Source organism: Lycorma delicatula, chromosome 6 (assembly GCF_047948215.1).
Source record: "Lycorma delicatula isolate Av1 chromosome 6, ASM4794821v1, whole genome shotgun sequence".
Taxonomy (NCBI): domain Eukaryota; kingdom Metazoa; phylum Arthropoda; class Insecta; order Hemiptera; family Fulgoridae; genus Lycorma; species Lycorma delicatula.
In genome coordinates this window covers 46,942,833-46,965,503 of record NC_134460.1, presented here as the reverse complement: position 1 = coordinate 46,965,503, position 22,671 = coordinate 46,942,833, and the positions used below count along the sequence as shown (strand labels likewise).

The 22,671-nt window shown below is 26.8% G+C and overlaps 1 protein-coding gene across 1 annotated transcript in view; it reads left to right on the top strand.

Moving 5' to 3' along the window:
• LOC142327040 (uncharacterized) overlaps positions 1-22,671 on the top strand; it is a 520,738-nt gene that overhangs the window by 298,558 nt on the left and 199,509 nt on the right. The window contains exons 12-13 of the mRNA XM_075369808.1: positions 7,915-8,163; positions 19,012-19,777. Of these exons, the coding sequence (XP_075225923.1) occupies positions 7,915-8,163; positions 19,012-19,777 (1,015 nt within the window). The remainder of the gene's footprint in view (positions 1-7,914; positions 8,164-19,011; positions 19,778-22,671) is intronic.

Sequence of the window (22,671 nt, the reverse complement as noted above, 5' to 3'; positions counted from 1 at the left end):
TTTTGTAATAGAATAAATACCTGTCAAAGAATAATTAATAAATAAACATAACTCACTGTATTCCAAAGCAAATACAATTAAGAGAAGTGTATAATTGCCTTTCCTTTACCCCTAAAGTTTGTTCCATTTTGTCGTAAGATTTATGATTTAGTTCAGTTTTAAGATGCGATGGTAACATATTGAGAGCCTAATAGATTTTTTTCACTCTATGCCTTTTGTTGTTATTATTTTAAAATACTACTATTTCTATTTACATAAAATTCAGTAACTAACTCAGTTTACATAAGTAAAAATCTTTTAGAACATGTCTAAGCATATATCATTACACAATACAGAGGAAAAAGGTTTATTCAGTAAAGGTTTTTTGGTCACTTTTCATAACGATATTAGTAAGTCTCTAAGTTACTCCCATTTTCATTAAGAAGTGTTGTTTTTTTTTTTTTACCTTAACTTAACTTCTTGTATCTTCATAAATGAGTATTAATAAAACTTACAGGTAATTAAGGATTATACTTATAAATCTTAAGGTAAAAAGTTTAACAACAGTAGTTTTTAAACTGTTCATCAAAACTTCTGAATTGTTCGTTATTCATTTTATTAATGGCTCACAATTTATATAAAAAATTATACTAATGGGGTGTGCTCATTTTATTTGTAACTGTAAAAATATTTATTAATATGAAGAAAATAATGTTACTACATAATTTTAAAATCATTTATATAAGAAGAAAAAGATAACCACAGCTGTGTAGATGAATGCTTTTAAAGTACAAGTAATACCATATTATGCTAAGGACAGGAATAATTCTGTTTTATCACTCACCTTATCATGCTAAATGCAAGTTAAAATAATATTTTTGATATTTTTTTGTAATACCTGAATTCTAATTATTTTACTTTTAATTATTAATATTAAATAAACAATGCTTGTTGTATAATTCTCAATTTTCTTTTCTGAATGCCACGTAACATTTTTAAAGTGTATATAACAATCCACTTACACTACTTATGCATTTTTTTAAATTTATTTTTTATATAATAAAAATGCATAATTTTAAATATTATTTTTTAACAGTTTCAGATTCCCTGTTCAACTCTCTTTAAATATTTTTTATCATATTCAAGCTTATATGAATAAACTGCATTTTAAAAAATGTGCATATTTTACTCAGATGTTGTGTTTATTGAACATTAAACTGACGCTTCACCTAACATTTTACAAATCATTATTATCTCTGTGCATTGTGAACAACATTCTCCGATTTATATTTATTAATTGTGTAATTAATTAATATTCTTTAATCGGTCATACTGTTAATTACTTTTTTGTAATTTTCTTTCTGTTTCCTTTTATTTATTTTTATTTTTACTTTTTAGTTGTGAAACAATTTTCAATAAAATATAAAACTTAAAACTTGATTTTTTATTTGTTTTTGTATTAATATAATTTAAATTAATATTCATATTTTATTAATTATTAAGGAAAAATTATTTTTTTGTAACCTTAATTTTACAACTACAACTTTAATTTGTTGTAACAGATTTTTAAAAAGTACGGTATTATTAAGAAAAAAAGAAGAAAACCATTGTAAATAATAACAGTCTAAATAGTAAAATTGTTGTATTAATAACTTTCTAAATATTTTCAATCAATAAATTACCTAATTTAATGTTATGTAGATTATTACTGCCTGTATAAATGTGTGTAGAGAAGAGAAAGCGGCCCAACATTACTCAAAAGTAACTCAGAAGCCACTGTTAGAGCTTTTTGTCCAATTCCTGATAGAAAGAATACAATAATTAATCTCTAAGGACAGAGATCATGTGATATTTATCCACAGGATAAGTAATAGGGTAACAAAGCAAGATCATGATGAAGGTAAATTATAGATTATCATAAGGATCATTTCCAATAGCAGGTATACTTTCCTTAAATCTGTTGTCACAGAAAGAATAAGGTATTTTGAATCCAAAGAATGTAAGTAGTACATTACTAAAGAATGTAAATGTTAGACTTACAACTTTTCTTCCAGGAAAAGTAGGTTCAGGTTTCCATAAGGAATAACTCTGTCCATTACAAAAAATCAGAGAATCTGTCCATTGAGAAAGCATCGATTGATCAAGAATGTTTGTTATCAATTAAGATACAGCAAATATTGATAACTGTTGATGTTTGTCCTGTAGGAAAAAGGATTTCTTGGTAAATTACTTGCAGTTCTTGAACAATTCTATTTTCTGTGCAATGCTGAGTGTTATTGTTTAAAAACATACTGGACAGAATACCATGTCTTTTATATTTTGTAATAGTTGATGTAAATTTTTTTTTTACTTTTGTAATATGTATCTGTATTGATAGTAGTTGCATAATCAAAAAATTTGAGATGTAAAATCCCATCAGATCATTGGGGGACCACTATATTCTTTTTCATTACCGTTATCTTGTCTTTTTTAAATTCACAACTTTGTCATTAATTTTTTTTTTTCTTTGATACTATTTGACCTATAAATATCTTATTTGTTATATATTTCCATGTCAGAATTAGTTAAACCTAATTACAGTTCCAACTTCACAATGGTAGAATTGTTTATTTTAGCACTTATAAATTAAAATCATGAAGAGTATTAAAAATATTATGCTAGCGTTAATGTAAATAATTTAAACAATTAAATAGGTCAATAGAGATTGATCATATAAAATAAATAACAGTAACATAACGCCACTAATATAATATGGTGTGACAACAGAATATATATGTCTACAAATTGATGACAAATTTTAAAATAAGTCTTAGTTAGCAAACATTCCTTTACTTACAAGATACTTGTCATGAAAATTTTAATCAATTCTGAACAATTTGTTTTTTCTACTGGGATTTGTTATTTTCTTACTGGATATGCATGTGCCCATAAAATAATAGTGGGGTTTCAAATAGTCATAGTTTTAGAACAAAGAATGACAGTGATATGAAGTATATTTATCAAAATTAAGAGAAAATTTTTTTAATTCTTACCTGTCTAGTAGATTTTGATATGAACTCTTTTTATATTCGATTCACTTGAACAGCTATCCTGTTGTAAACAAACGATGTGATGTAATATACTGTCTCAAAAGATACGCATACAGTTAAGTAAATAATTTACGAATGTTCCGTTTATTAGTTGATGTTTTCATTTGCCACTGACTGAATCGAGTTATTTATAAATTAATTGCATGGCAGTTAAAGTTATAAAATTATATCACTGTTGACAAAAGCATGATAACCAATAAAGTATTATAAATACTGGTGAGGACTAGCAAATTAAGTCACCCAGTGTACATTACTGCACTAACACGATTATATATGCTTTAGTAAAATCTCACCACTGCAAACAATAGCTACGGTAGCTCTTACACTGAACACAGTATAGTTGTCCTACAGTGCATCAAGACATATTCAACCTCTTGCCTTACATGACAGAGAACATCCAATCTGATAGACGAAACAGCTTCAGTTATCCATTCTCTTACTTTTACAGAGATAGAGAATACTTATGCTGTTACATAACAGCATAAATAAAAATCTATACGGAAAAGAACCAGAGACCGTGGAGGCTAAACACCCTTGTCATTCAACTCAGCTCTAAGAAAATGTTTAGTTTATGTATTCCCATACAAAAGGGGTAAAATATGAAGGTGCTCCATCTAATTGGAGAATAGAATTTTATGGTATTCAAGACACTGCATACCTTTTTTTCTTTTTTAGCATATCCTTGAAGTTGTTTCCTGTTACAGGGAAACAGTAACTCTACCGTGTTCATAGTTAAACATTATGCTGATGTACTCATCCTGAAACATGAAACATAGTTTTAAACTTGTATAAAAATTACTCACCAAAATCTAGCCTGTTCAGAATGTCTTTCTCCTGTGTATAAATTTTATGTAACACTGGAATTAACCGGTAAAGCATAATCATTTTTTTAAATGTTATGAAGAGTTATTTTTGGATAGAACACTTCTGCACTGATATTTTCAATCTGTGCAAGTAATTTGTTCATATGGCTTCAATAGGTTGTCCATTTCTTTAAGTCATTTGTCCTATCAGGGTATCTTATTTTTGTGTGGAGATTCATTGTTGAACACAAGTTTAACAGATTCAAACAAATAACAAGTGTAACAGACTCAAACTTAGCAATCTACAGAACACATTGAACCTTCTTCTGCACCATAATCATGATGACTAATAAGCTTCATGCATCTATTGACTTTGAAAGACAATGTATATGTGCTAGAACTTTTTATGTATCAAAAACTTGGATAATTTTCTTCATTTTGTTTTGTCCACCATGTCTTTTCAAGCTTTGTTCCAAAACTATGATTGTTTTAACCCCTCCCCCCACCATTATTTTACAGATACTGCATTTATTTTTTTTACAATGCATTATTAATTTCAATAATTGAAGTTGTTTTTTGTACATAGTTTATTTAGTAATGACTCAGTTCCAATGAATTTAATGAATAGTTTAAATAAACAATTTTCTCATTAAATATTACTGGTTACTAATTTGGTAAATACTTAAAATGAATATTTTCTATTTAATGATTAATTTTAAAGATACGTTTAAGAATTAAAATTAAACAAACCAGTAACAAAACTTCATTTTAATTTATAAATATTCATGTTTTTGTAATGAAATTTATTTTAAAACTTTTACTTTTTAACTGTGCGGAATTATACTTTCAAAAGATTTTTTCAGAGTTATTGTTATTACACTCCATAAATATTATGGGTATAGCTGTTCTTTTTTTTTAACAGTGCCTGTATGAAACTACTAAAGGTGAAAATAGATAACTTTTAAAAAAATCTCCTGAAAGCATGTCTACATGATTTAGGAATTTAACTTAATTTAACTATTTATTCCTTTTGTTCAAAAGTTTTACACATTTTTTATATGTATTAATTAATATTTATAATTTTGTTTTTTATTTTTGTTTAAATTCTTTTAAGTTTTAAAAATTAATAATAATGAAATTGCTGTAATGTTAATTTGCACACGAGATGATCAGGGAATCTGTTTTTAACTGTTAATCATTTCTATTTCTAAATAAGGATTATAAATTTTTTAACCATTTTAAAAAAAATAGATTTATAATTCAACCTATATATTTTTTTATTTATTTATGTACAAGTTTTTTTAGGGGGATTTGAAGGTCTGGTTTCAGCCAATAAGCATTTCAACGATTGAGTTTAGGTTTATTGTGCGGACTTTGGAAAGGAAAATAAAATCTATGGTCAGTCTGTAAGCACTCTGTTATCAGAAACTAAGACTGAACGTTTCTAAATTATACATAAATCTGCAGACCTCCATGATAGCATCTCTTCCTTTCATTCAGAAGGTCCTGGGCTCATATCTCAGTTAGATAAGGCATTTTTCACACACTACACAAATCTATCTCTCAGTGGCTGTAATTTGGCAGTTAGCCTGTAGTTGCTTAAAAAAGGAAGTAAATAAATGTGCAATATTCTAGTTGATTGTTTTTGAGGAATTTTGAGTTCTGGTTCTATTGTATGACTTTTGCTTTATAAATTAAAGGGATATTTTTTTAAAAACAAAATATTACGTAGAATACATACATACATTTGTACAAGCTGGAAATTGTTTTTTGTCATCATCATTGCTTAATGCTGATTTTTATAGCATCATGATATCCAAGATAATGGATAAACAAGGGTTATAAATAATATATATTCATGCATTCACAGATCTTTAAGATCATGTTCAGTAGTAATTTTCTTTAATTGTTTTGTAGTTTTTATTAATATTTTTATCAAAACGCAGTTTTCTTTTCTTTTTTACAAACCGGTTTTTTTCGTACTATACATTTTAATTGGCATACTCTTATTTAAAATTTAAAAAAATCTTTTAAAAAATAATGCGTAAGACAAACAACTGCAAAGAAAAATCCACTAAAAAGAGTTTTTTTTTTAAGTTTGTGACAATTGTAGTAAGTTTTTTACTTAGTATGTAGTTTTAAAAATTGAAATTTAAAGAAAACTTGACAAAAAAAATGTTATCAGCTGATTTTACATGTCACCTCTCCAAGTACCAATTTTTATCTGTTACCCAGAAGTAAAATCTTACTGCTTTTTCTTTTTTGTCCCCACCGATAACTTAAATCTAAATTGTAATCCTTATAATTATGTTCTTTTTCACAATTTAACTTGCTTTAAAACTAACAATATTACATTATGCAACAAGCCTATAATGATAGCCATTAATACACGAGTGTGAAGTTACAACCCAAACCTTGGCTTGTGTCGTAAACTTCACAAAAGTGTATTAATGGGCATTGTAGAGTTTCATACTGTATTTTTTCTATGGCTAAGAGAGTACTGGGATTATTGGTTTAAATTAATGATGGAATACATCATTTATGGAGTATTTTTTTTTTTTTTCAAAGAGTGTATTAAACAATAAATTCCTATGGCGCAATATGTTGTCGTAACTAATGCCTTTTCTTTAATGTTTATCAGTATTAAAGATAATTCTTTCTCAGAATCTAATATAATTGAGAAGGATAAACAGTTTAATATAGAAGTTTAACAGTTTCCTATCAGTGTACTTTCATATACCTCTGCTTGTTAACTACTATATTGGATTAAAATCAAAGAAAAAAACAGCTGATACATTAAACAATACCCGCTTCTGATTGGTCAGTGGTTGAAAAGAGTATAGGCTTTTGATTGGTTAAACACCTGTATCATTATGAAAATCTATTTTATAATGACCCTCATTATGATACAGGTTTCAGCCACATAATTCAAATGCTATAATACAGCCATAGAAAAAAAATAATAAATCTAACCTTAATATTTATAATGGGTATCTATAAAATAGTATCAGAGAAAAAAAATTCTGCATAATAATGACAAATAGAACTTTAAAAAAGAAAAACACTTTCATAAGTTATAAATATAATAATAGAAAAAATCTAATTATACGATAATGTAAGGAAATATGAAAATATGTTTTCTAGTCTAGAAAATACGTCAATTTTAGAAATCAGTTATAACAAATTTAAATCCCTCACACATAGAAAATATATACATAATATAATTAAAACTGCAATTAAAATATAATCAATGAACAAGTAAAAATTTGAATAGTACTTTTATTATCTACCAGTACGTAGTAATAATAGCAGATTAATTTTTTCTATTTCAATAATTGAGATAGTAAATATCTATCTCCACAGTTTAAATTTTTTTTTTTTAATTAGTATGTTAAATAAGAAAAAAATGTTTGTTTTGAAGAATTAGAGATCTCTACAAACCAAAAAGAAGTAAGTGAAAAAAAATTAATTTTAGTAAATCAAATAAAATCATTTCAGTTTCCCTTCTTTCATATATGAATACAATAATTAATTTTATCTTAACTCTCTTAAAGATTCAATGACACAGCTTCTGCCATATCTTACATAATAACAGAAATACATTTCAAGTCACTACCAGAAACATAGTCCATAGTGACTGTATCTAGTGATATTGTGCCTCTTAAGCAAATTTTTAAAATGTTACCTTTTTATTTTTATAATTTTATTTTTTCTATTATGTTACTACATTGAATATAGAAATAAAAGATTAGCTTTTGAATATGATTATTAATTTTGTCTCAACTTTAAGATAAAAACGATTGCATCGTGAAACACATTTAATAACTTAAATTTATTTCTAGTGTTATGATTGATGTTTGAAGCATGATAAATTATGCATATTATAATATAATTAAATATATTATTTTAAGCATGATATTATTATTATTGTTTTTATTATATTTTATGGTTGTTGGTCGTGTTATTTCTTCCACACTGCATGATCTGTTATTTTTGTTTTTTTTTATCTTATTGTTCTATCTTCAAATAAAAATAACCAACAGAGGATGGCAACAAAGGTCATAATCCTAGAGGTGAAGATGATGAAGATGATCCTAGTAAATTAAGTTTGGCTGAACGTGTTAAATTATTCAACAAAAAAATGGTCAGCGATAAATTAAACATACCAATAACATCACGTAAATCTGCTAGATTTAGAACTCAGCCTGTTACTACTGAAGAAGTAACAACGGCTAAAGGAATGTCTTCATCTTCTGTTTCAACATTATCCAAAACTGCTTCTGGTATTTTAGGTATGAATTTTTTGTTACTTATATTTATTTTTAACTAGTGCTTATGTTAAATTTTTTTATAGCAGATAAGGATACTAGTTAATTATTTTTTTGTATTTTTAGAATAAAGAAGACAGTTTTTCGGGAAAATCTTTTTTTATTTCTCATCATTATCTCCTTTCAAGTCTGTATACTTACCCCAAAGATGCTTAAGGTTTATGATCCTGTCTTTGTAGTATGATTTATTCAGTCTTTAAAGTAGATAGATGTTTTGCCAATAACTTTATCATTTCACATAAATTTCCTTTCTAGTAAGCTTGTTTTTCATACTTGGAAACACATAGTAGCTAGAAGGTGTTGAGTTCAGTGAATAGGGGAGATGCAGAAGAATTTCATAGCGCAATTCAAACACATTTGCTTTTGCTATTTAAAGTCCTATTGAAGTCACAGGAGAGTGAGCGGGTTCATTCTATTGGTGAAAAAAACTTCTTTTTCATCAGATTTATTTCTTCATTTAGATGATCTAGCAGGCATATAATATTGCCTATTTATCTTTTTACCTTTCTCCACAAAGTCAATGAAGGTTATGCTGCAAGCAATCCAAAAGACAGTGGCCGTCACCTTTCCTTCCTACTTATAAAACAGTTTCACCTCTTTCGGAGTGAATTTCCCAACTGCAATTCATTGTTTTGACATTTCTGAGTTTTGGGTCAGTATTGATGTATCAAAGTTTCATCAGCTATGAAATCACAAAATTCCTCTCGATTACATTGAAACAGCCCAGTGCTGGATTAGGCATTTAATTGTATTTAAAGATGTTTACTCACTCACACTTTTGATCAGTTGTGAACAAACGCAGCTCCTACGTTGTGTAAAATTTTTGAAAATGTAAAATATTATGCATCTATTCATATTAGATGTATATAATCACTATCAATTTTCTATTCTCTAGCACCACATCATGAATTTTTTCAATATTCTCTGCAGTTACGACCTCATCAGGTTGTCTGAAACATACACTGCCATTTGTGTACCTGTGATCAGTCCAAATCTGGTTTTGCCTTTCAGAAAGTAATGTTTAATCACACACACAATTCTCTTTCGCCCAATTTTCACAAATCACAATACTTGATCGACTCAAACAATGGAATTATGAATATATTTGACTGAAACTTTGTTATGCTTATAGCAGAGATGCGGGATACTAATAATGAATGACCTGTACAGTATAGTATGAGTGCCATCTCTTGATTTTGCAAGGATTAATCAAATACTACTGGTATGTTGTGACAGTAATATCACTCTAAATGCTGGATTAGGCATTTAAAATTGAAGCATTTGACATGTTTACTTTTTATCCTTCACCTTTTCCTTGATTTATTTTTGTACATTAGATTTGGCATTTATCACATTAATTTATTGGTTTTGACATGACCACCAAGTTATTTAACATCAGACATGATCCACTTATATTCTTTTCATATATTAATAGTTTAGCATCGAGATGGGCCTTAAAAAACGAAATCTTTAACATTTTCTTTGCTTTTATAAAACTTTTTTTATTTATATTTTTTTATGATCTCTTAATGGACAAAAATTTCAAAAAATCGTAATGGACAAATTGTATTTTTTTATTCTGACAATTATTCTTTTTTTGTAATGTCTTGATTAGCCTACTTCTTAGTTAATTTCAACTGTCCATCTTCTGTATTCAAAGTTTATACATTCTAAATTTACTTTACTCCATCATATATCATCCGATCGTATCATGATGTCCAAGTTAACTTCAACTGGTTTACATTTCTCATAGCATTCTGTACAATAACTACATTATTTATTTCTTTACATGCAGTCTAGTCCTTATATTACAGTTGTTATTTTAAATTCTGTGGTATTTTGTATATTTTCAAACTTTTTTTCTTTTTTTATAGTTTATTGTTGTTAAAATTGTCTTTTTTACTTTTTTTGAGAGGTTTTCATAGTACAAAACATTTTGGAATTCCGTTTATGTTTCTCAGATAATAATAATTTCTAACTGTTTGCTTTTAAAAAATATATATTCAACTGTTATATGTTTTATTTCACCTATAAACTATCCTTCTGTTTCTACATTAGGATATATATGTTTTGATTACATCACATATTCACTAACAATAAATTTTTCTTTGATCAACAATTCAGTTTATTTTGAAAGCATTCCGAACATCATTTGTATTGTTTTCATCTATAATTTTGCTACCTATATTTATATGCAGTAATTGTTATTCAGTACTTTCATTAATCTATATAAATATATTTTTATTAGTTTAGTTATAAAACAAGATGAATTTCACCTTTCAAAAAACCACTATCAATAGATAATTTTAATTGTTTGAAAAATTTGTGCATATTGTATTTCTATGTGATTCCACACGATTGACTAACATGACATAAGTGTATGCAGTACAAACAAATTCTCAATAATACCTTAATTAATAATATCTCATACATTTATACTGAAACATGTTACAACGTACGACATTTTATATGTAGACAATTATTTATACTTTTTAATCACAATTATTAATTTGTTACATTTGTAATTGATAGTTGAAAATAAATATGTGGTTTTAAATGACTCTTATTAAAAATATTTATCACATCGAATACATTGCTCTGGGTGATTCTGTGGTAGAGTGGTAGCATCTCCGTCTTTCATCCGGAAGATAGGTTCAAACATGGTCAGTTTTGACATTTTTCATACGATATAAAATTCTCTCTCATATAGTAACTGTAATCAGGTATAAGGATGTTAATGCTCAAAAAATAAATAGAATTATATTTACTATCATAAAATATAAATCGCTCCTTACTGATGAATAACCATTTATTAGTAACTTAGATGATCATTTGTACTTCATATTTCCAACCCTTTTTTTTTATTTTACCAATCTTCCTCTCTGTCTTTGTTTTTTTTTTTTTTTAATTAAAAGTCAAAATAAATATTGGTAAAGATTAAAATGTGTTTATTTTGCATACAGCTTTTTTTCTTTTTTTTTTTTAATAAATTGTAGAGTTTTTAATTTTCAATTTCTTATAAATTATATTTAATTTTAATTTTATATATATAATTATATAAATATATATAATCAGCTGTTTTTAACCTATTCCTATTTTAATAATCAAAGTATTTTATAGAAGTAATAACTTTTGCTTAATTTTTTTATTTTTTTATTGCTAATGTCGTATATTTTCATGTAGCTTTGATGAATAGTAATTATGTTTAGCATTTATGATTTATGTAAGTAAAAATAAATTAAATTAAAATGTAATTTATTTCATTATGTTGTATGATAAAATAGAATTTTGAACATCAGTAATTATTATATTAATGTACCGGAAAGTGGCAATTTAGTTATTAATTTTTTATTATAGACAAGCTTATAAAAAAGATATATATTTTAAACTTCCATCTAATTAATTTGGTTATTTTACTTGAATATGAGGCTAACTGCATTGTTAACACTGATTTTATGTTATTCTCATTACACTATTGCTTTGTCAATCATGTTGATAATACCAATACATTAATATCGTAAATAGCAAAGAAAAGTTCTCTTTATAAATTTATTAAAATTTTTGCAATTTAGGATGTTATAAACAGGTCTGCGCACGCACACACATGTGTAATCCAATAAGTTTAAACTTTAGAAAAATAATTTTGAGGTGACAAATAATGTGGTATGAAGGTTATAGAGGAGGTTATTTAAATAAAAAAATTGGCTAAATTTCTACATTTTTAATAAATTTTATTTTATAAATATAGTGCATTTAGCATTACGTAATCTTGAGTTCATCAGATAATAATATTTAAGAAAAAGTTAAGTTAAAAACATTCTAAAGTTCATTGTATTTTAATAAAAATTTTTAAATTATTTCAGACCTGGTTTCTGTAGTACAGTCAATTAAATGTAAAGCTGTAAAGACTACTACCTTAACCTTGTGTTTGCTCTTTTAATAAACATCTAGTGCAGTGTTTATTTTCTGCTGTAAATGTTTTTGAAGTCAGTTCATCTTTGTCATCTTCATCATTTTCATTAGTAAAACACTCTTCATTAGTGTTTTGCAAAACTTCTTCACTGATTTTTTTCAGTAATTTGTGTACAAGTTTGGACATCAGTGTCCTTAATTATGTACTTGTTTCATTTTTACAGTTGATTGTTTACACTTGATTGTTTCATTTGTACAGTTGACACAACTGACACAAAATTATTGTATATTTAAAATTATAAAAACAGTTGTCAAGTTTAAATAACATAAAACTATGAAAAACTGTTAAAAATTATAGAAGTATAAAAATTCAAATTCAGCTTATTGACATTTCATTTTGTACCTTTTTCACTCTTTGTTTACAGTTATAATAGAGGTTATGTTATTGTTTAACAACAATGTATTTGAAAATATTTGAAGTTAAATTTTTACATATCCTGTCAAAGTTTGTCAAAATTGTTGGTGCAATTTTCTTAAGTGCTACTTATAATTTAATCGATTTGTATCCTTATTTCTTCTGTAATTATTTTACTACATCTGTGAAATTATATTACGTTATTGAATTTATAATGCTGTGGTTTATTTCTAAAAAAAAATATGGTATTGAAAAAAAATCATGCATTTATTTTGTAGACATAAATAATTTGTAGTTGTAAAAAAAGTGTTAAAGAGTTTCTTGTTTTAGATTTTTTAATTTTGGATACATATAAATTAAAATTTTATTTTTTTTAAATATTAGATTTTGTTTATTAAATTTTTTCCTATATTTTTTTTCTATTATAAATGAAAGTAAATTGGTACTTTCTGATGTAGAAGTTACCATTTTTTTCTACCATATTTTACAAGCAATGTAAATCTGTAGTTTTACATTTGTATATGTAAAAGTGTAGTTTCTATTAGCCTGGCATCTCTTGAGCCTCATATTTTATGGAAACATCAGATTGTGGGGGAGTGTAGTTTACAGTCTTAGTCAGGACTGAAAAATGTTATATTTTCCTACAATATCAGAATTTTACCCACCTACTACTTACCTTTAAAAACCTATTACAGTTTATTTATATATATATATATATATATATTTTTTTTTTTTTTATTTATATCCGAAGAAGAAGATAATGTCATTGTTCTGATGAATCATTCCATTCCCTGTCTATCAACCTTTATTAGGAATATAGGGTTATTTATAATGGAAGTTGATAGAATTAAAGAAAAATTACTGTTACCCTTTGCTTAGCATTACTGACAGTACTAAACACATTACTAGGAGTGAACTATTTAGTTTTATTAAAAAAAGTCATTTATTTAGAAATTTTTCTGTTTGTTTACTTATTGTGAAACAAATTATAGAGTTTCAGTTTAGCAATAATGTTTGAATAAATTTAATAGGGATTAATCATCTGTACATTTTATAACTGGTATAAACAGTTGTTAAGTGCATAGCCATTTTTTAAAAAGTAATATAACATATTATGAAAGTAATAAAGCATACTGAAACGAGTTCAGGATGTCCGTATGAAAAGATTATGTATATTAATGAACGAAGTGTGTAAGCAACTTGGAATTTCTCATCTGGTAGTCTAGCACATTCTCACACAGCAGCTTTTGTATCTTACAAACTGCAAACTTGTTGCAAGCCCTTGAACTGGATAAGAAAGTTGCCTGATTTGAATTTAGTAATAAAAACTTACAGAAATGTTTGGTATACTGAAAAATATTTTGTGTGAAGTTGCATGTATCAGATTGAGCTGAATTTTATATCCATGATAAATTAATAACAAAATTTGTATCTCCAGAACAAGAATCCAAAGGAATTTCTAGTATATTAAAGAACAGTATTAAATTGAATTTCTTTTAAACATTTTTTAAAAGGCATGTTTATTGACCATCTTTTTTGTCAATGCCATTACTATATCATCAGTCAGTTGATAATTAAAGTAACATTCTTTAAAATTAGATGTATCTGTCTAATTCTCACATTGAAGGGTGAAATTTTGAAAATAAGAATTTTCAATATTCGCTGGAATAGTTATTATAACCTCGTGTCCTAACCATCAAGATCTCCTGACCTTATAAGTGGATTTCTTCTTTGGAGTTTTGTTAATAGTTTTTAATTTTAATTAAAGGTTTCATCGGCCTCATTGTGCTCTGACAATTTAGAATAATAACAATAGTTAACTGTCTAATTATTTAGAAAGATGACAGGCATTCTAAAGTCAATAATCTTGGCATATGTTGTTGTTTTCACAGTGCTGATTGTAAATATACAAAAAAGAAGAGTTGCTCTGCCATAGTTTTTAAATTAGACAAGGTTAGCAAGCAAAGTATCCGTTAGGTTATGTTTGCTAATTTTGTACGTATTCAGAAATTCATTTAATTTCATATTTGTAATTAACGTCACAGTAATGTTTCATAAATAACTTGCTTCACTGAAATTAGTAAATCAAAAGATTAAATAGTTAAAAGTTAGGTTAGGTTGTACATAATTTTTTTGTAATTAACTATTCATTTATACATGTATACATGTAATATTCAATAATAAATTTAAGTTACAAAATTTGTTGACTTTATTATGAATAACCCTTTGTAATTATTTTTACTACACAGTGAGGCCTTTAAAAATTCACATACTCATCTTTAGTTATTTTAAAATATTGTTACATTAATCCAATCTGTTAACACTACACTGTCATTATTTATATATAATAACTTTGTGTATTATGACAAGATCAAATCAATCTATCAAATTAATCATTCATTAACTATTATAGCTTCAAATTGTAGTTATTGAAAGACATAACTGGGTTTTTATGATCACGTATTCATGTAATATTCAATAATAAATTTCAGTTGACTTTATTATGAATAACCCTTTGTAATTAATTTTACTACACAGTGAGGCCTTTAAAAATTCACATACTCATCTTTAGTTATTCTAAAATCTTGTTACATTAATCCAGTCTGTTAATACACTGTCATTATTTATATATAATAACTTTGTGTATTTGTGTATTATGACAAGATCAAATCAGTTTATCAAATTAATCATTCATTAACTATTATAGCTTCAAATTGTAGTTATTGAAAGACATAACAACCGATTAATTTTATAAACTGATTTGGTTTTTATGAAGGGACTGTATTAATACAAAGATAGTTGTGCATGACCTAATAGTATTTTTGCTATATGTAAATTTTATCAGCCTGAGAACTGGTTTTATCGTTATTGAGCTTTTATATTAAGTTATAGTATAATGTGAAACAAATTTTTTTTCACCTTCGCACATAATTAATTACCCTAATATAAAAAAAAAAGGTGCTTTGATTTTGTACAGCTTAGCATTTTTGTAAATGAATTTTAACAAAACTCAAATTGAATGTATTAACATATTACGTAAGATTGATAATTAGTTTTTGCTGAAGGATTTATTGGTAATTATATTATTATGGAGCTATTATGATAAAACTTGCAATCATCACTTACAATTGTGTTAATATTATTACTCAATTAAAGAAATAATATGATAACTTTAAAACATAAAAAAATTTTTTTTTCATTCATCTTATTTTATTACTATGGAATCACAATATGTGGATGTCTATATGAATATCCACATATATCAGAATATGCTGTTTTGCATAGCTTATCGAAGAATTTTTGTGAAGTTTCAGTTTGTACACCTATTGATCCAATACAAAAATAAAGAAATTTTAATGAGCGGGATTCATTTAATTGTTCATCCTTACTTTAGAACAGTTATTACATTCTTGAAATAAATAAGAAGAAACGGTGGTACTTTAGTATTTTTTCATTTTCCTGTTTAGCCTCTGGTAACTACCGTTTAGATAATTCTTCAGAGGATGAATGAGGAAGATATATATGAGTGTAAATGAAGTGTAGTCTTGTACATTCTCAGTTCGACCATTCCTGAGATGTGTGGTTAATTGAAACCCAACCACCAAAGAACACCGGTATCCACAATCTAGTATTCAAATCTGTGTAAAAATAACTGGCTTTACTAGGACTTGAACGCTGTAACTCTCGACTTCCAAATCAGCTGATTTGGGAAGACGCGTTCACCACTAGACCAACCCGGTGGGTTGGTACTTTAGTATGCAGTCTACCATCACCATGTGGTCTACCGCTGCAGTGTATGCAGTCTACTGTACCATTGTGCGAGGTGCAACAGTAAATGCTTATTATTTCTCCCAAGTACCATATTTAATTTGTATATTTAATGTTAATTAGACAAGGTTAGTGAGCGAAGCAAGCATTAGGTTTTGTTTGGTCAGGTTATGTAGATATAACCACTGGGTTGGTCTAGTGATGAACTCATCATTGAAAATCAGCCGATTTTGAAGTCAAGAGTTTAAGGTTCAAATGCTAGTAAAGCCAGTTACTTTTATACAGATTTGAATACTAGATCATGAATACCATTGTTCTTTGGTGGTTAGGTTTCAATTAACCACACATCTCATGAACGAATGAAGACTACACTTCATTTACAATCGTACACGTCATCCTCATTCATCCTCTGAAGTAATACCTTACGGTGGTTCAGGAGGCTAAACAGAAAAAGAAAGATAAAAAGATGGGTTATAAGCTATAACCTAACCTAATGTTTGCTTCGCTCACTAACCTCATCTAATTAACATTAAATATACAAATTATGTATGCACAGTAGTTATCTATTGTGGTTGTGGTAGACTGGAGTGTAAACTTGACGGTAGACCGCATACTAAAGTAGCACCAAAAAACAATTCTGAGAAATGAAAATTTCCAAATCTCTTGTAAAACTTAATTTTTTTTTTCAAATATCAACTAAATTTTTTTTAAGTTTATATTTTGTATTAATGTTGATTTCACAATCAAGAAATTTAACTAGGAAGAGAATTTAACACATTTTTAAGTTAAAACAGTGGTAATAATTTTACTGACAGAAAATTCTTTAAATTTCTTTAACCTCTACTATGTTGGTATTATTATTGTATTGACTGCTGTTTTTGTCTGATTATGATGACTGGATCTGAACTTCATAAATAATGTTGTAAAACAATTATTTCGTCTCATTTTATTTGATTACATGTTAAATACGTGTAAACTATTTTTTTTTTTTTTGTAATGTTGATCAATATTTCAGCTTTTGTATATTATTTAATGCCTACCTGACATTTTTTTGTACCTAGAATTTTGTCAAAAAAAATTGATGAATGTAAAACTTTTAAAAATATAAAAAATAATTATGAAAGTGTAAAAGAATACCTTTTATGAAATCATCTTTTCAAAAGCTTCTTTTTTTACTAAATCGTCTACCATTACCACACTTCATAAGTGACATCTTTGTATTAAGTTATTATTGCTAATAACATTTGGCTGATAAATCTTACAAGTTTAACTTTATGCATATTTGTTCTCTTGTCACATAAATCATTATTTGACAGTTATGCTTACAAGTGTGATAGGAACTGGTCGTCTGCTGGATAAATATAGCCCTTTTGTTCTTGATATCATTTAAATTTTAGATTTTATATTATTGTAGCTTTGGTAAAGATCAAATCAGCAGTTTGGTGTGATATCCAACTGGTTTTGGGTTTAAATTTGAAATTTTTACTCCTTAAATATTCATCTTTCATGTAAAAAAAAATGAAGTATGTTGATTGTAATTGTGCATCACCTCTGTAGTCATTCTTGAATGAATATAGAAAAAATGATTTAAACGCCAAAATGTCGGGTTGGCAGTGAAAGAATAATATTTGTATAACATTATATATACACAGTTCTTGCATCTGTTTTGTCTTTTTCTACAACGTATTATTTTCTACAGTCTTATGTGTTATTTGTTTATAATGTACTCGTTGCTTTATATGAATGTGTTTAGTATAATTAAATTGCACAGTCTAGCATAATTTATGGCTGTTAGTTATATCACATTGCACATTTTATTATTATAGACTGTATTGCATGAAAATATTATTTAAAATTAACTGCATGTTTTTTAAAAAATAATTTTTAAGTAGAGTTTTTCTTACGACTATATTCGTATCATTATTTTATATTGAAAGTAACTGTAAGTACAGGAGAGTAGTTAATTTTATATCGGAATCATAATTTTAAAAAAAATTTTAGTTCGTAAAAAAATAAATCAGCAAAATTGATTTATTTTTTTGTATAAATAAAATAAAAAGTTTTGATTTTATTTTAAAAATTAATCAGTTTTGCTGATTTATTTTTTTACAAACCAAATAGAGAAGTAAATATTAAGTTAAAGTAGGGTTTTTAAGATTATGTTCTAGTATTTTTGGTTATATTTATTTTTGATAATTTTTGGGTATAAAATTTTTTTTTATTGCAATTGAAAATAAAATGCATTTTTTGGTATTAATGTAGTAGACGATTTACCGCTGCAGTTAGTTAGTTCTTAGATGGCACCACTGAAACGCTGTATTGAAATAAATAAAATTATAAATATAATCTAACCAAACTTAACCTACGCTCATTTCACTTGCTAACCTTGACTAGCGAGTGAAAGTTAGTTTCGCTGACTAACTTTGAGCAGTTAGTGAAAACTAACCACTGATGATAACTAACCTTCGCTCGCTAATCAAGATTAGCGAGCGTAGGTTAAGTTTAGTTAGATTGTATTTATAATTTTATTTATTTATTTTCTTATTTCAATATAGCATTTCAGTGCACCATCTAAGAACTAACTCACTACTGAGGTAGATCACCTACTAGATTAACACAAATTTTTTTTTTATGAATAAAATCATAGATATATTTTTACATGTAAATTTAGAAAATTATTTATTAAGTACGTAATTCTTTATGTTTTATTTGTTCAGTTTCAGGCATATTAAAAAATATTGCTGAAAAAAGCAGTTCAAAAACTAATTTAAATAGTTCGAACACAATAGTTTCATCAAAATTAGCGAGCAATGAAGATAATAATTCAGTTGATGGCTGTTATAGTGAAAATAATGATGATGACTATAGTTCAGAAAAATCTTCCAATATTAGTAATAATAACAATAATAATAAAAGTGTTTTAAGACAACAAAAAACAACAAATTCTCCAAGAATTAATAGAAAAGATAAAGAATCTGATGGTGTAATACATTTAAAAAGTGTTTTAAAAAAGGAATCAAATGATAATAATTATCAACGTACTTCTGATCTCCATTCAATTTTAAAATCTTCAACAGTTAAAAGAGAAAGTTTAAGCGATGAATCCAGCGATTCAGTAGATGAAGATGATGATGATGATGATGATGATAACGATGATTATATACGTGACATTAGTAATAAAAAAAGCAATAAAAGTTTAAATTTGGTTAATTTATTACATCAAGTCGAAGCCGAGGCGAGAATTCATTCTAATGAGGATAATCATAACATGCATTTAAAATGCTTAAATCCCAACGAACATGTGATGAATTTAAAAAATTTCTCCGACAGTACTTTTAATCATAAAGGACGAAAAAAGAAAGATTTCAGTGATACATCAGAAGGTGATACTTCATCATCGGGCGGTCGAGAGATTAAAAGGATCAACAATGAAGCTATAGCTCGCCGGAGACAGGCAACTTTGGCTAAACAGGCTGCTGAAAGGTAGGATAATTTTTTTCAATATTATTTTACTAACTTTATACTTTTAAATGATTATTTAACCAGAAATGTTGATTGATTGGATATCAAACATTTACACACAGTATTGACTTGTTACATTATATACTTTTATCTGATGTAATAGGTTTATTGTCTTTTTGGACTTTTTTTTGACAATATTTACTTCATCCTCTTTTTACAAAAAATCTATCTTAATGTTTAACTTGTTGGATTTGGATATAAGTTGTTCAGGCCAAACCGTTCTTTTTTCAGCCCTATAATTAACAAAAGTAAACTAAAGTATAAAACAGAGCATTGATCGTAATTGATTCTGGTAGGTCAAAAATAATATTTGCCTGTTAACAGCATTATAAGCACTGTTTTTTCAAGGGTGCCAGATATCACATCTGTACTAACGATCAATGATTCTCTAGGAGGTATGTCCACTAAGTTTCAGTGTGAACACAGATCAGTATCTGTACTACCCAACTGAGAATGCTGGTAACCAAGGTCAGATCAGAAGTGGAACAAATACCATACATATTTAATCTATCAGTAATGGTGCCTGTTGTCAGTAATTCCCCCCTCATACATACGTATGTACATATGTATCTCGCATAACTCAAAAACAATTATAGATTGATAATATAGATAACTCAAGATTGACAATTTGCAGTGTTAAGAAAATTATTCTAATTTTGCCAGCACTTCCTAAGAATAAGTTGAAAGATAGCATATAAATACAGATACTTAAACTAATAAATGTTGATTATTGGAATATTTTAGTTTTGTAATATAGGAATCTATCTTATTCGGTAGTAAATTCTGAAATGTAAGTGGTTATTTACTGTATTTTACTTGATAAATCAAAATTATCTTTGTTCAGTTATTCCAGCCAGGCTTTTTGAGAGGGATTTATTTTGCATGTGCGGTTGTTTGCTTGTTTTTTGAAAATAAAGAATCGCTGCTGCTCTCCCTCTATTTTTCAGAGTTCAAAATACTCATTTGTTGGACCTTAAGAGTTAAAAGTTACTAGAAGCACAGCCCGGTAGGATTTGCTACTAATATTGTATCGTTAGGTTTTGTTTTAACAATTTGTATATACATTTTTAAAATCAGTGATGTCATTTTTAATATATACAAATGAAATATTAGCTGCAAAAAGTATTGTTTGAAATTAATAAAATTATAATTAGCATAATCGTAAAATATATTCATAAACATGTACTGTTTACATCACACATACGATGTCATATAAGTTGGTAGTTTCATTAAGCTGCTTATTTTTTCAGATTTTTTTTACACCATCATATGTTGGGTTGTTGTTCAAAAACAACTTATAATTTTTATTAAATGAAAATTTTCAAATGTTTGGGTATGTAAAAATGTATTGTACGTTTATTTATTAAGGGAGACTGTATAAAATTTTAGTATCGTGTAAGGATTTAAATTATACATTAAATGAAAAAATTTTGAACCGGTGAATCAGAAGCAGAACTTACTATTATCGAACTCATTATTAGCCAATAATCTAAAACAGATATTATTTGCAAGTACATATACGACAATGTACATTTTTCTTTTTATAATTACTATCAAAATTATTTTCCCCTGTTATATTTAATTCCTCGAACTATTTCATTTTATGAATGCATTTATAATTTTTTTCAAGTGATATGTAATTAAAACATCACAATATCACTCGTATTTAAATTTTAATAAATTTTTCTAGATATTCTATAGTATTTTGTGATTGCTGTAACACATTTGTTACATTTTGTTTTATATAATTGGATTTTAGTGTAGTTGTGTTAATTATTATTAAGCAGCAGTGTATAATTCTGTGTTTTTAGGTTCTTTTAATTTTTTCCCGCAGTTTAAAATTGTAATTTGCAATTATATTTATATATTTGGAGGTAGTAACTAGGGTTGCGAAACCATCAGATAATTAGGAGTTGCAGTTTTCCACCTCTCCGTACGGTTTTGTAGTCTTTCATAATCTTGTAATTATGCACATCTGTTACTGACATCATACACAGGTTATTCTTAAAACACACTAAAACAATACTCAATAACAACATATGTTAGGTAAAGGAAGGTATATACTAGTTTAGTGTTTACCTTTCCTTTTTTCATTTAAGTGGAAGGTGCTATTCCGCATTGGCACACTGCACACTCAAATCACATAAAAATATAGACAGTTTTGGTCATATGAGCAATATTACCATCATTCTGTTAATCGAAGAATCGATCTAATAATTAGTAACGTTGTCATTTGAGAACTGATTCAGGATTTTTAACCTTCATCTACCCTGTAGTTTTTACCTTGTATGTTCCTTTTCATTACCAATTAATTCTCTTTGTTATATAAACAAACTCTGCTGACATAATTATTTTAGTTAGAATTCACCACAGCCTTCTTTTTTCTGAATTTTGTCTTAAAAATTTGATTACTTACTTTTTGTGTAAGGTCTTTTTTACACCTTTGTTATCAAAATTATAATAATTTTATAATAAGGTTTAGCAATATAATTTAAATCCAAAAGTCCAAGGTAGAAACACAAGCTTGTGAGATAAGTTATGGAGGGGATTGTGAAAACTGTTGTAAGGAGTAAACAAGAAGGGCCTTCATGAGTTACATTACCATTTTAAAAATTATAATTTTTTTTGTATTCAACGCCATATTTGTTTTCATATTTTTATCCATTTGTACGTGCATTTGTTATGAATGTATTTGAATATACTGATACGCACTGTATTGCTGAATATTTATTATTTATTTAGACAGCATTTTCATTTATAATTTATCTATACATATAAATAAAGTAAATACATAAATAAATTTTCTATTAGGATTGGTTTGTTGTAATAGATTATGTAGATCATGTCAGGAAGGA